We start from the raw sequence: 15,075 nt of genomic DNA on the forward strand, positions 1-15,075 counted from the left end.
ATGTCATTTTTACTATGCCTGGGAGAACCGGTTCTCATCCTGCCAGGGTGATGTCTATGGCCAAATCACCATCCGAGGACCCCAACTCCAAGCCAAAGAGAGCTAGATTAGAAATCCGACCTTCGTTGAGTTTCTCGGACGAAGACAAGATTGGAACTATCCAACCACATGATGACGCTTTAGTGATCACCCTTAGAATAAAGGGGTATGATGTGAAGAGAGTAATGGTGGACCAGGGCAGTTGTGTAGAAGTCATGTATCTTGACTTGTACAGAGGATTAAACTTAAAACCTGAAGACTTGACAGCTTATGATTCGCCTTTGGTAAGTTTTGATAGGAAGCTTGTTACCCTAAGGGGCTAGATTAGATTGCCCGTACAAGCCGACTCAGGGGTAGGGGTAGTGGAAGTGGACTTCATAGTGGTGGATGCATACTCCCCCTACACGACTATTGTGGCTAAACTTTGGCTTCATACTATGGGTGCTGTTTCATCAACTCTACATCAAAATGTGAAGTATCCGTCCGGATACCGGATTAAGGAGCTGGTCGGGAACCAATCCATGGCTAAGTAGTGCCTCAAGTCTACAATTTTGCATCAGCTAGCAATTGAGTCCTTGGCCACGGTCAAGGAAGGTTTATAGTAGTCAAAGTCTTCGGAATTACCTGCGAAGGGGCTAGCCAAGGAGGCCAAGTGTGAGGATTTAGAGAAATTTCCCGTTGGTGACAATCCGAAAAAGTTTTTTCAGGTTGGAGCTTAATTGCCACCTCAAGAGAAAAAGGACCTAGTAGTGTTTCTCAAGAAGAACATTGATATATTCGCTTGGAATGCTTACGAAGCTTCGGGAGTGGATCCAAGCTTCATCTGCCATCATCTGAATGTCAGTCCATCTGCCACCCCCAGGAAGCAACCATCTCGACGTTTGTCCAAGGAACATTCGGATGTTGTAAAGGACGAGGTGATGAAACTTAAGCAGGCTGGGGCTATTAAAGAGGTTTTTTACCCTGAATGGCTGGCCAACACCGTGATGGTAAAGAAGAAGACGGGGAAGTGATGTGTATGTGTAGATTTTACAGACTTGAACAAAGCATGCCCAAAAGACCCTTTCCCTATGCCTCGGATTGACTAGCTGGTGGACGCAATTGTAGGCCATCCTCGAATGAGCTTTCTGAATGCCTTTCAAGGGTACCATTAGATACCTTTAGCTTTGGACGACCAAGAAAGGATAACTTTTGTCACACCTATGAGAAACTACCATTACAAAGTAATGCCCTTTGGTTTGAAGAATGCAGGGGCTACCTACCAAAAGATGATGACTAGGATGTTTGAACCACAGTTAGGAAAAAACATTGAAATTTATATCGATGATATGGTAGTAAAAAGTAAGGCAGAGTCCAAACATGTTAATGACCTCGGGAATATTTTTGCTATCTTAAGGAAACATAAACTACGACTTAATGCTTCCAAGTATTCTTTTGGTGTCGGGTCAGGCAAATTTTTAGGCTACATGGTCACACACCGCAGAATTGAAGTCAATCCTAACCAGATTAAGGTGATCAACAATCTGCAACCACCCCGAAATCCTAAAGAGGTTTAGAAGTTTACGAGGATGACCGCTGCTCTAAACCGATTCATCTCTCAGTTAGTTGACAGGTGTAGACATTTCTTTAAGTTGTAAGCAAGTGAAAGGGGTTTGAATGGACCGAGGAGTGTGTCCTGGCTTTCCAGCAGTTGAAAGAATATTTGTCTCAGCCGCCTATCATGTCCAGCCCTGAGGTGGATGAAGTTTTGTTTGTCTACATAGCAGTGGCATCCCATGCGGTGAGTTTGGTGTTAATACGGGTAGATAGTGGTGTACAAAGGCCAATTTATTACGTGAGCAAATCACTACACGAGGCCAAGGTCTGTTACTTACCACTGGACAAGACCATTTTGGCAGTGGTGCATGGCACACGTAAGCTCCCCATTATTTCCAATCACACACGGTTGTTGTCCTAACTCAGCTCTCGATCAGATCTCTACTTCGAAGCGCTAACTACACAGGGAGAATTACTAAATGGGGCACGATCCTAAGGGCTTTTGATATCAAATATATGCCCTGCACCTCCGTTAAGGGTCAAGTCCTCGCCGACCTGGTGGCCGAGTTTGCCAAGACCCCATCAGAAGATGAATTAGAAGAGCGAAACATGGATGAAAAATCGGTTGGCGTAATGTCCTTGCAAGTACCCTTACCATGGATGGTCTACGTTGATGGTGCAACTAATCACAGAGGATATGGGGTGGGACTCGTTCTAATATCTCCAAAGAAGATCACAATTGAAAAGTCCCTAAGATTGGGATTCTCGTCTACAAACAATGAGGCCGAGTACGAAACTCTGTTAGTAGGGATGACCATGGTTCAGAAGATGAGCGGAAAAACAGTGGAGATTTTCTCTAACTCAAGGCTAGTTGTAGGCCAAGACCAAGGGGAGTTGGAGGCAAGACATCCCAGAATGCAGGAATATTTAAGCCAGGTTAGACACTTACAGTCTAGATTTAAGTCTTTTGTTTTATCACAAGTTCCTAGAAGTAGGAATGCCCATGCGGACTCTCTCGCCAAACTGGCAACATCCTCTGCACAGGGCTTACCTAGGATAATCCTTGTGGAAGACTTGTGCAAACCCTCTAAGATGGGAAGGAATGTGGTCCACATTCACCAAATAAGGGTGGGACCTAGTTGGATGGACCCTATTGTGTTATTTCTTAAGGAAGACGTCCTGCCTGAAAGTAAGTTTGAAGCCGACAAGATACGGAGAAAAGCTTCTCAATTCTGGCTGTCCATGGACCAAAAGTTGTATAAAAGATCCTTCTCTGGCCCATACCTGCTATGCGTACACCCTAAAGCAGTTGAGCTGCTCCTGGAAGAGTTACATGAAGGGATTTGTGGAAGCCACACGGGGGGCAGATCTTTATCTCATAGGGCCTTCACACAAGGTTATTGGTGGCCAAACATGCAGGAAGAAGCACAGGAATATGTGAAGAAGTGTGACCAATGCCAAAGGTTTGCACCAAACATTCACCAACTAGGAGGAGTCATCAATCCTCTATCAAGCCCTTGGCCTTTTGCTCAGTGGAGTTTGGATATTGTAAGCCCTTTCCCTAAGGCAGTAGGGAATAAGAGGTATTTGTTAGTGGGTAGGAATTATTTCACTAAGTGGGTTGAAGTTGAACCTTTGGCAAATATCAGGGATATGGATGTCAAAAAATTCCTTTGGAAAAATATTGTCACTAGGTTTGGAATCCCTCGTACTCTCATCTCAGAGAATGGACTTCAATTCGATAGTAAAGCCTTTAGAAGATATTGTTGTGAACTAGGCATAATGAATAGATATTCTACCCCGACGTATCCATAGGGAAATGGGCAGGTCGAGGCTATCAACAAAGTCATAGTAAATGGACTTAAAAAGAAACTAGATGACGCAAAGGGGAAATGGGAAGAAGAGCTATCACATGTCCTATGGACTTACCAGACTACACCTCGAAGGTCCAAAGGGGAGACGCCCTTCTCTATGACTTTTGGGACCGAGGCCGTAATTCCTTTAGCTATTGGAGAAGAGCTTGGACTTAATTGAAGAACGAAGAGAAAGCGCCATGATCCAATTGGCCTACTATCAAAACAAGCTCAAGCAGTGGTATAATGCCAATGTAAAGTTAAGGCCACTAATGGTTGGAGACTTGGTCTTAAGAAAAGTCCTAGGAACTGCAAAGAACCTAGCATACGGAAAATTGGGACCCAACTGGGAAGGGCCATATCGTATCACATCGACGACCGGGATAGGTGCCTATTATCTAGAGGATCTAGAGGAAAAACCTGTACCACGCCCTTGTAATGTAAATAACCTTAAGAGGTATTATTATTAATAAAAACTTCCTTCACCCTATTTGGGTTTGATGTATTATGTGTCATACATTATTAACATCTATCTAAGTATCAAACTGAACCTTGGCCATGCCTAGCTCCTCGAACCACACGCCTTGGGAAAATTGATAACTTTCAATTATTATTTTAAGTATTAAACAGAATCTTAGCTATGCCTAGTTCCTTGGACCACCTGTTTTGGGAAAATTAATACTCCCTGACATCTATCTAAGTATCAAACTGAACCTTGGCCATGCCTGGCTCCTCAGACCACATGCCTTGGGAAAATTGATAACTTTTAGTCATTATTTTAAGTATTAAACAGAACTTTAGCTATGCCTGGTTCCTCGGACCACCTGTTTTGGGAAAATTAATACTCCCTGACATTTATCTAAGTATCAAACTGAACCTTGGTCATGCCTAGCTCCTCGGACCATATGCCTTGGGAAAATTGATAACTTTTAGTCATTATTTTAAGTATCAAACAGAACCTTAGCTATGCCTGGTTCCTCGGACCACCTGCTTTGGGAAAATTAATACTCCCTAACATCTATCTAAGTATCAAACTGAACCTTGACCATGCTTGGCTCCTCAAACCACATGCCTTGGGAAAATTGATAACTTTTAATCATTATTTTAAGTATTAAACAAAACCTTAGCTATGTCTGGTTCCTCGGACCACCTGCTTTAGGAAAATTAATACTCCCTGACATCTGTTTAAGTATCAAACAAAACCTTAGTTATGCCTGGATCCTCAAATTGCTAAGTATCAGGTCAAAGTCTTGGTTATTGTGGACTTGGTAAAATACATGTTAAAGGTAAATTGGTATCCTTTATTAATGACTTTGTAGCCAAGTGTAATTACCCTAAACAACAATGGTTTTCACTGCAACAAGAGTCCCAAACAGATGTCCATGAGCATCACTTAAAGCATTTACAGGCATTCTTGTATTTGTTTAAAAGTTGATTGCCCTTTTTTGCCCTGTAAACTTGTTAATGAGAAGGGGACTGAGTAATTTTAAACCTATACCCATGTTACAATGCTGTGTATTAGAATCATGTTTTGCTGAGGTGATGAACTTAGTAAATTTATCTTGTTTTAATTCTGATTATTTCTACTGAGTGTTAAGCAAGATAGAAATTGTGTCAATACTTGAGTAAGAATCATAGAAATAAGGCAAATTTTCACTAACAAATGCCTTAAAACAAGGCAGGTAAAGTACAAAAGGGCAACTTGGTTACAAATTATGAAAACCAAAACAAAAGTTGCCAAACAAAACGTAGGAAAGAAAAAGAAAAGAGATGTCCTAAGTCTATATCTTTTTTATTACTATTTTTCCTGGAGGAGGGGCTTTGGTTTGTTGAGCTGCAGCCTCTGAGGACCCTTGATCTGCCCCCTTAGAGTCACCCTTGGCTGGAATTGGGAGGCTTGCCAAGAAAATCTCCATTCGAGTATCCTCTTTATCTTTGGAGGGGTCTTGAGGAATAGTCGGGGGCACGTTGGTATCAAGGGCAGCCTCCTTGTTTGTCTCAACTTCTTTTTCACCAGCCTTAGGCTGCTCGGCCAGTTTTGGAGGACTGCTAGGAAGGGGTGGGACCTCATGGGGGTTTTTTTTTCTTCAGAATCTGCCACTTCGGGAGGGGCGTCTGTTTTGGAACTACCCAAAGAAGGGGCGCGGATGGCTGGGGGGTAGTAGATTTTTTTGCCTTCCTAAGCACAGAAGAAGGCTCAACCCCAACTCGGTTGAGGGTTTCATCCCATACTTGGGCACAGTAAACCCTACACACCCCTGGGACTTCAGCCCTAAGGGCGTCTTCGGTCTCGGCCACTCCAATCTCGTAACCTTCTTATAGCGCCCCTTCCCGAGCCTTCTCAGCCTCCTCTCTAGCCTTGTCAACTTGGTCTTTAGCCTTCTTGACCTCCTCCAATTTTCTTTTAAGGGCAGCTATCTGCTCCTTGGAGGCAGCCAACTGGTCTTCAACGCTGCGAAGAAGTAATCGCTGGCTTTCGGCCTGCTTCTCAACGCTACTTAAAGCGGCCGCGGCATATTTTCTTTCTTTCTCTTCTTTGGCCAGTTTAGCCTTCAGATCCTTGTTGCTTTTTTCAGCCACTTGGAAGGCGTCCACGGCTACAATCCTTCTCCCCTCCTCCTCCTTCATTCTTTGGTGGGAATAGTTCACCATCTCCTCGACCCTAAAGGTGGCTTGGATGGCCTGAAAAGGGATAAGAGATGCAATTAAAAATATATATATATATATATAAAAATGAAAAATAATAATAATGATGAAAAATATATAACAATACAAAGGATAAAGAAATAAACTTACCATTGCTAAATCCCTCTTTAGTCCAAAGAAGACTTCATACTGCCTCATAGACCTGAGGTCAACCATGTCCTTGGGCAGTAGAAGGGATTGCTCCACCGCATCCGCCACATACCCAGCTGTATCCTGCTAGAAGTCTCGGATGGAGGCATCCTCTAGGAGGGGAGCTCTATCCACCTCCATTCGCGAGGCCTAGACGAGGGCTGCAGCTTGGTGGTCAGCCCTTTTATCTCCTTCGATGGCTGACCTCGTCTGCATTGTCAGGGGCTGCTTGGCCGCCCTTTGGTTCTCGGTTTCTCGTGAAGGCAGGTTCTTCCCTCCTTCCATCACCTCCTTGCCTTTATTATCCCTCTTCCTCTTCAGGTCAGCTGGATTGGTTCGGAGGGGTTGGGTAGGTGGGGGGGGGGGGTAGGGAGCCTGGTCTGAGGAGCCTTAGTAGGTGCATCCCTCCCCAGCTGAGACTCCAAAAGCTCTTGAAGTGTTGACCTCATTTTCCTTTGGATCCCCATCTCATCGTCTGAAGATGAAACTTCTTCGAAGTGACTGGGTAAAGGCTGAGAAGATTGGCCGAGGTCACCAATTGACATCTTAGGTGACAAGGGTTGGTCAAAAACTTCGTAGAGATCGTCTGAGTCAGAGACATCCACAACCTTTTTCTGCCTTTCCACCTCCTCGCTTTCCTCCTTACTAGAAGGTTGAAGAGCTACTTTGGGCACACCCTCAGGGATATCTAGACTGGCCAAGGTGCCTTTTGGGACAGGTTGAGTGATGAGGGTACCCTCTGGAACAGAAGTGCCTTGAGGGAGGAGAAAACCTGGGATAGCTACGCTTATCTGGTGAAGGCGGGGGTCTCTAGCCCCTTATGACACACCTAGGAGCTTGGAAGCTTGACGAGATCGGCGTGTATCCTAGGATCAAGTGAGCCGCTCGTAATTGGCCATCCGAGTTCACAAACACCTCTGCCTTAAGGATTTTGTCTAGGCTATCCTTGTTGACCAGGTTGAAGTTCGGCTCGGCAGCGTGTCTATTTGCAAAATCATTAAAGAAACGAAAAGCTATAAGGAGTAGAAACAGTATGAAAAAAAGAAAAATGCAGAAGATATAACTTTAAAAATAGCTATCCTAAGTCTAAAACCCCACCTAGCTGCCCCTTTCTCGTTGGGCAGGGGAGGTCATCGTGCCAATTCCCTGACACGATGAGAAAGTCTTTCTTCAGGCCTTTGTTGGATTCAGGCAAGCATTAAATGAGCCTGACTTTAGAGTACCTGGACTTCAGGTAATACCCTTACCCCTTTAGGTGGTGGAGGTTGTAGACCCAGTTAATGTCGTGGTGGGTAAGCCCTAACCCCATACTTTCATTGAGGGCATCTACAGAACCTAGGATCCTAAACATATTCGGGGCACACTGAGTAGGAGCTAACCTGTGGGCCCTAAGGTAATCCCTAATAATGGTTCCCATGGGGATTCTCATCCCGCTTTCTATGAAGGCAATCATGGAGATTACTACCTCTCCCTCTTGCCTATCTTCATGCCATTGCCCCTCTTCGTAGTACCTAATGCCTACTCTTGGGGGAATCCTATAACAAGCCCTAAAGTTCTCTATCCCCTCCTCGGAGTCTACTAGACACTTAAACCTACCCATTTCTATAAGGGCTTGAAGGGAACTTGAAAGGTTGGAGGGAGAAAAGAGGGCTGAGAAGAAGAAATGTATGAAAAACAGAAAAATATATGGAAAAACAGAGTGTAGAGATTTGTGAAGACTTACAGAAATAAAGAGGGTCTCCTCGGACAAACTTTTATTATTTGTAAAGATCAAGAATGAAAATGGAAGGTTGGCCGATTCAGTGTATGTGTGTTAAAGCTAAGTGAATGCTAAAAGTAAAGAGAGGGTTTGATTTGAGCGGTATTTATACCAAGGAGAGAGCAAAGAGTAGGAAAATTCCCGCTCGATTTCCAACAAAGCCCTCAACCGTAGGATTCGCATCACGCCTTAGAACGTAGGGGACAAAGAGCCACAAGAATTTAATGAGGATGTGTCTCGAACGCTGCAGCGCCAGGAGTGTGTCTTAGGCAGTCAAAAAGGCGTCTTTACAATTAGAGAAAGGGCGAAATGGGCACGGAGCTAATGAAGAGACATCGAAATCCTCCTTTCTTTCCAAGGAGCTAGAAAGAAGAATTTCGATGGGCTATTGTAGGGCCCTTGGGCCCTAAGGTTCATTATCTACCCACATATTGGGCCTGTGGCCCAAGCCGAGGACAAGAACCCCCTCAAGGAGGAGGAGCCTTCATCAGAAGAGATTGTGTTGAAAAATAGAAAGGTGAGATTTTGTCATAATAGCTCCAGAGAGTGTGCCGAGGATGAAAACGTCATCGACCAAACTAAGCCGAGGTCCTGGAAGATGGTTTATCAGCAAGGGTGACAACCCCAGAAATTCAGTTGGAGCGGACAAGCATTGCAGAGATATCAGATAAGGAGGAGCCCCAAAATATCTTAGGTGAAAGCTGCTGCCTCCGCATTAAATGCACTACAACTAACTCTCTGGCCGCATTAATGTGGAGATAATGCCTGAACAATGGATTTCAGCCTTACATAAGGACATATGGGGAGTGCTGATGGGACAAGTATCCAAACCAACTGTCTAGCTTGCACGTGGAAGGTAGAGATGAAAATGAAAGACAGTATAAAAGGAGAGGGGGTGGGTGAGAAAGGGGGATCGAAAAATCCAGGAAAGAAACATTGTAGTAGTTTACAATCAAATTTGTAACGTTACCTAAGAACTTTATATAAGAACCAGTGTCCTCGGATTTCGTCAAGGACGTTTTTTCTTTAGTTTACACTTGTGTATTTTCATTCTTCTGTCATCAAATCTATCTAACTCGTTGTTTGGTTAACTAAAGCCCAATTTTCTAACTCATTCTCTACAAATTCATTGTTTTGGGCTTTTTGGGCCTAAGTCCATCTACGTGTTGGGCTAGGAACTCAAATCTAGTCCTTAAAAATGCAACTTGAGGAAAAAAACAAAGTTTAGAAAATTTTGATAATAGACTTTTAGTTTTATTTAAATTAAACAGTTGTTAAAATGTTACCTCTTAATTTGAGAAAATATATTGTAAGGACTGAAATTGGATTGGACCCAAAATAGGATTGGGTTCTAGCCTAAGCGGCCCAAACAATAAATTTGTAGAGCGTGGATGAAAGAACTAGATCTACTCCAAAAGAAAAACGATTAAATTTGGTAATTTAAGACTGTTAGACACATGTAAGATGAGAAAATTTATCCTCGGAGTAACTCGAGGAGTTTATATTATATTGTACTTCTTAAACAAAAAGATTATAGAAGAGTTCGCAGTCTTCTTCTTAAATTACTTGATTTTTTCCGATCCCCTTTTTTAGTACATCTTCCCATGTTATATACTACAATCTTGGTATCATCCCTACCACATATGTGTAGGTTAGATTCAGGGAACTCCTTCCTGTCCCATTCAGCAACTCCCAGAACCATCATCCAGTAGCTGTAAGGCTGCTGGATCACTGTTCAGGCATCACTTCTACATTAATGCGGCCAGAGAATTGGTTGAGAGGCATTTAATGCGGAGGTAATATCCTTTGAAGATATTTGTTTGCCCTTTTCCTTTTCCTACCCCTTGTCCAACATCCAACCCTTATTTATGATGTAACTTTGAAGAAGGTCCATGATGATATGACACTCTTACTGACCTCGGACACTAGATACCGAGATGGCTTTTCTAATCGGACATTCGTTGGACTTATCTCTTATTATCTCTACTCTTCTCTTTATTCTGTTCCCCTTATAATTTCATCTGAACATCCTCGAAAGATCCAATGTCCTCAGATTGGGCCATAGGCCCAATTAGTACAGCCTTAACAGTACCTCCTAATTAAATGGCCCCCACATATATCACAACGAATAATTTAAAATTAATTTACTAATTAGTTGTTCTTAAAATGTAGATAGTAGACTTTTAGTTAGAGTAAAAGTCAAAAGGTTTTTTTTTTTTTTTTTTAATAAAAAGAAAACATGGGTTGTTGTCAAGGATTTAAGTTTAGAATTTTTTATAATAGACTTTTAGTTTAAATAGAATTTAAATTTTTTGAAATATTAAATTTAGAAAATTTTGATAATAGACTTTTAGTTTGAATAAAATTTAAATTTGTTGAAATTTAAATGTATAAAACTAATTTACTAATTAGTTGTTCTTAAAATATTGATAATAAACTTTTAGTTGAAGTAGAAGTCTAAACTTGTTGAAATTTAAATGATAAAGTTTTAATTTGAGGAAATATATCATAACAAATAATATAAAATTAATTTACTAATTAATGAGAGTAGCCATTTGGTGCAAGCATGATTTCTAAGTACAACTTTTATTATATATTTTATGATAGTATATGATATGATATAATATGATATGCTGAAACTTTGAGTTTCTTACCTCTTGATTAGTGCATTGTCTTCAAGTGAAGTGGACTTCGACTAAGGTGGCATCCAATTATCCTAAACAAGATTTTACACAAGAAGACTTGGGCCTTCAGTAAATATACGTGGACTTCATGAAAATGTAATTTCGATTGTGTTTGGCATTGGCAGAAAAATGCAACTTTTTTTACTATTTAGCTTTTTTTTGTTCCTATGCAGCTTATTTTTGCTACTATTTATAGGTCTCATTACATTTTTGTACAATTCATGGGTCTCACTATACTATTTCAGCTAGTTTTTAACTTTATTTATAATACTTTCAATAAAAGAAATTTCATTTTCAACTAAATAAGTTGTTCCCAAATATACACTTAGTAATCCAAATAATTTGATATTTTTCCTTCAAAGTTCAAACCCATTTTGTGTAAACATGGGCCTTTATTGAGAAAGCTCATTCCATGGCGATAGAAATTATGCAGGCACTAAGCTTTGATATATTGAGGAAAATGGTGGGCTTTGAACCCAAATCAATATCAATTTTTTTCCTGCAAAAAAAAGGTAGTAACCCCACTTAAGTGGGGTCTTAAGTCTCTTAAAAGGGCTGCCTTAGGTTCTAATGGTCCTACCTTCAACATATTTATGTGGCCCTTTTCATGACTCCAGCCCATAAACTTGGGCTTGGCAGCCTAAGACTTTAGTATTTATCACTGAGGGAATTTCGTTTTTGTATGGATGGTAAGATTTGGACACATTAATTTGGATTTGAGTCATTATTTTATTTATTTATTTATTTTTTTGAGAAATGAGTGATTAAAATTCAAATACCTTATTTAGATAGTTTACAAATGGTCAAAGATTTGGATTTGACAAATCCGTCAAAGATTTTAAAACTTAAAATCCTTGAATTTGAAATAACTTCTAAGGCCCACTTGGATTGAGGGAGGAGGGAGCAGGAGTAAAGTAGAGTTTGCTGAAAATTGGCTAATTTTGAGCCAATTCTACTATACTCTATTTTGCTCCCCCTCCCTCTCTCTCAATCCAAATGGATCACTAAACTCATAAAATTTTAAAAATCCATATGATATTACTTAAATATTTATATATTTGGAATTAAGTGATTTCAAATCCATCACTTTAAAATTCAAATTCAAGTATCTAAATGAAGGGGAATATTCACGAAATTCCCAGATCTATGAGATGCAAAAATAGAGGGAAAAAAATGCGTCATAGAAAATAATCATACAAGACAATATTTATGTGGTTCGGCAATTTGTCTACGTCCATAGAGTTGCAGGGATTTCACTATTCTCAGGAAAAAATACAAAATGCAGCAGTACAGTTTTTCTCTTACAAAAATAAGATGAAACCTTGATCTCCAAAATAACAGTTTTTCTATCATGCGCACAGGATTCACAATGGGCTACAAAATGGGCCAAAAAACCAAACCTCCACTCCATGGACTGAACCTCAAAAAATCTCTCATTAAAAACTGTAACAATATTATTTTGGATTGGGTCATAATCCAAATCAAATACAACTAGACTCCACAAAACTCAACAGTAAATGCAACCTTAAAGAGTAACTTAGCCACTCAAGTATCGTTACCTCTTCTCAAAAAAAAAAAAAAAAAGTTTATAGATATGCCACATATTATATGGTCAGATATGGCCCTGGATAATTATTAGGAGAAAGACCCCACGTTGTTCGAATTCACAAGAAAAACGAAAAGGCTACGTAAAAATAAATACGGCTAGGCCCATTGGACCTTAGAAGAGCACCACCCTCCAAGCGCTCCTCGCAAAAAATGGCCCACAGCTAGTAAAAATACAAACTTCTCGTCACTTTACTCAAATCTGCTCAAAATTTATGAAAAGTGAATTTTCACCAAATTTATAATCATCACCTAAATTGTGACTAATCTCGCAATTAGCACCTTGTGGACAAATTAAAAGTTAAAATTAACGGTTATGAACAAGTCCATGACACTCAGAAACTAAATTTATTGATTTACCCCTCCAACCAATTAAAAGGTTAAAACAAACTTACAAATTTTCCACATTGACTAAAATATCCCTGCCCATTGTTAATTATGTAAGCAATTAGAATTTAGGAATTTTTTTTTTAGAGAGTTTCAACTTATAGTATTCGCTTGATGATAGCTCTTTATTATCAGATCAAAACACCAATCAGTTTTTGATATATACGAAAATTAAACCCTAAATCTCTTATTTATTACCAAGTGAGCTAACTGAAACTCATAGGGATTTTGGGAAGTTGATTTCATAGTTTGGGGTTATTAGCAAAATCACCCATAGTATGGGTGTTATTTGCAAAAAAATTCATAATTAAGACAGTGAATTAATAATTTGAGATGCAAAGTATAAATACCCCTTAATTTAGGATGGTTTTATGCAAATCCTAAAAATAATAATTAATCCAAATACATTTACCCACATGTATTGATGATTCCATGTTATGCATTGTTTGGAATTTACTTACCTACCACTTAATTCCAAGATCAAGCATAAAATGAAATATTATTATATCTATTAGAAAAAAATGCAATATAATTTGTTCTCACTTTATTCTTAAGGGGAAAAAATTTGTAATTACATCAATTTATGAGATTATTTTTCTTTTGGTAAAAGTTGATAATAGGCTAAACATTTGTATAACCATTAGTAATATAATTAGTAAACTATAGGATTGATTCCTTGACTCAATTGTTGGGGAGATAAATACCTTGGAGAGCTTCCTTGAATAGTTAATATAACATATAGAGACACACTTTAACTCAAAAAGCCTAAACCCAATGGGTATGTGCTCAATTATGTTATATCAACTACTCATTTTTTTCATCATCATTCAATGTGGGACTTCACTCACACATGTAACCCAACAATCTCTCCCTCACGTGTGAGTCTCTGTCTATCTATGGGCTTCAAGTCCTCACAATGGGCCATGAACAAGTCTTATTTGCTCCCCCTTGCCTAATGGGCTTCTTCCTTCACTAGTGCATTATCCATGGGCCTTCACATATCAACTCCACACATCTTTTATCCTCCATAGGAACCTCGCACCTTACTGTTGTCTAGCACCATTGGCAATAATACTTCTTTGTTGGGCCTTTTCGAAGATCGTTTGTGTGGGCTTTGTGGGCCTGCTTAGTGCAATATACCGTCTCTGCTCCAACAGCGAAAGGGACCCATCCTGCTCCATTTGCTAAAGTGCTTCAAGTACACATATCTCGTTCCCACTCCAACTACAAAAGGAACCTCGATAACCTTGTCACCTTTGCTCCACACCATCATGGGCTCTAATACCACTTGTTAGGAAGATAAACACCTTGGGGGGCTTCCTCAAATAGTTAATATAACATATAAAGACACATTTTAACCTAAAAGGCCTAAGTCTAATGGGTCTGTGCTCAATTATGTTACATTAACTACTCATTTTTATCATTATTATTTAATGTGGGATTTCACTCACACGTGTAACCCAACATCAATTAATAGTGTATACATGTAATAGTCAATTAATTGTATTTTTATAGCCTGCTTGGAATTGTAGAGCCTATATTGGCAAATAGTCCATTAGACGTCTTACTTCCCAAATTAACATTTATGTTTACATGCAAAGAGCTTTGTAACTGAATTGGCACCTCCCTATGCATAAAGTGCTTAGGGCTTTAGGGGGATGGGTTCAAACTGTGGGATTAGTAGCATGTTGTAATTATCTCTAAAAAAAAAAAAAAAAAAAAAAAAAAAACATTTGTGTTGACGTTGGGTATGAAAAAGTAATAAAATATAACTCTAAACTAATTTGGAGTTATTTTCCTCCAACTCATTATGTGATGATTGAAGAGATCATTTATACGTAAATTTAGTCACATGACTTTTTCAATGAATTATACAACTTGTTTAAATAAACACATTGATAATATTATAAATCGTCACAAAATGTATTGGAAAAGATCTCTTCAAACTGATTTGGAGCTATTCTCTATCTGTCGGATATGGTACATGGTAAATAGATTAATCTATCAAAGGTGGTATGGTGTTCAGCGCCTTAAAGGCATGACGCCACTTTAGTGATTAAAATTTAGTAACTAGAAAACTCCAAAATGGTGATCAGTAACTCAAACTACCTCAGCGCAGGTCTAGAGTGTAGGGAATTTAACCTAAAATCTCAACCTGTGAGAAACAAAACAAATAGAGAAAACACACATCAAAGAAAATAATCACACGCACAAGACAATATTTACGTGGTTCGGCAATTTGCCTACGTCCACGGAGTTGCAAGGATTTCACTATTATCAGGGAAAATACAATAGTGCACAAGAACACTCTCAAGAAACCCAAATCCCAATTACACCCTAGCACTCTCTCACAGAAAAATAAGAATAGAAGTTGGCT

General features: G+C 39.6%; 1 protein-coding gene across 1 annotated transcript; it reads left to right on the forward strand.

Annotated features, from left to right (window-relative positions):
• The first annotated feature begins 14 nt into the window (after positions 1–14).
• On the forward strand, positions 15–3,390 carry LOC115970599. The gene is made up of 3 exons (XM_031090206.1): positions 15–323; positions 1,751–1,900; positions 2,002–3,390. Exons 1-3 carry the CDS (start codon positions 15–17, stop codon positions 3,388–3,390), a joined length of 1,848 nt encoding a protein of 615 aa, XP_030946066.1.
• Positions 3,391–15,075: the final 11,685 nt, after the last annotated feature.

The sequence above is a fragment of the Quercus lobata genome, chromosome 12 (assembly GCF_001633185.2).
Source record: "Quercus lobata isolate SW786 chromosome 12, ValleyOak3.0 Primary Assembly, whole genome shotgun sequence".
Lineage (NCBI taxonomy): Eukaryota > Viridiplantae > Streptophyta > Magnoliopsida > Fagales > Fagaceae > Quercus > Quercus lobata.

Bases quoted from the DNA above. Each gene is read 5' to 3' on its own strand.
- LOC115970599 (XM_031090206.1), top strand. From the start codon at position 15: ATGCCTGGGAGAACCGGTTCTCATCCTGCCAGGGTGATGTCTATGGCC. The intron at 324-1,750 runs GTAAGTTTTGAT...TATTTGTCTCAG, and splicing joins CAGCTTATGATTCGCCTTTG to CCGCCTATCATGTCCAGCCC. The intron at 1,901-2,001 runs GTCTGTTACTTA...GTCCTAACTCAG, and splicing joins AATCACTACACGAGGCCAAG to CTCTCGATCAGATCTCTACT.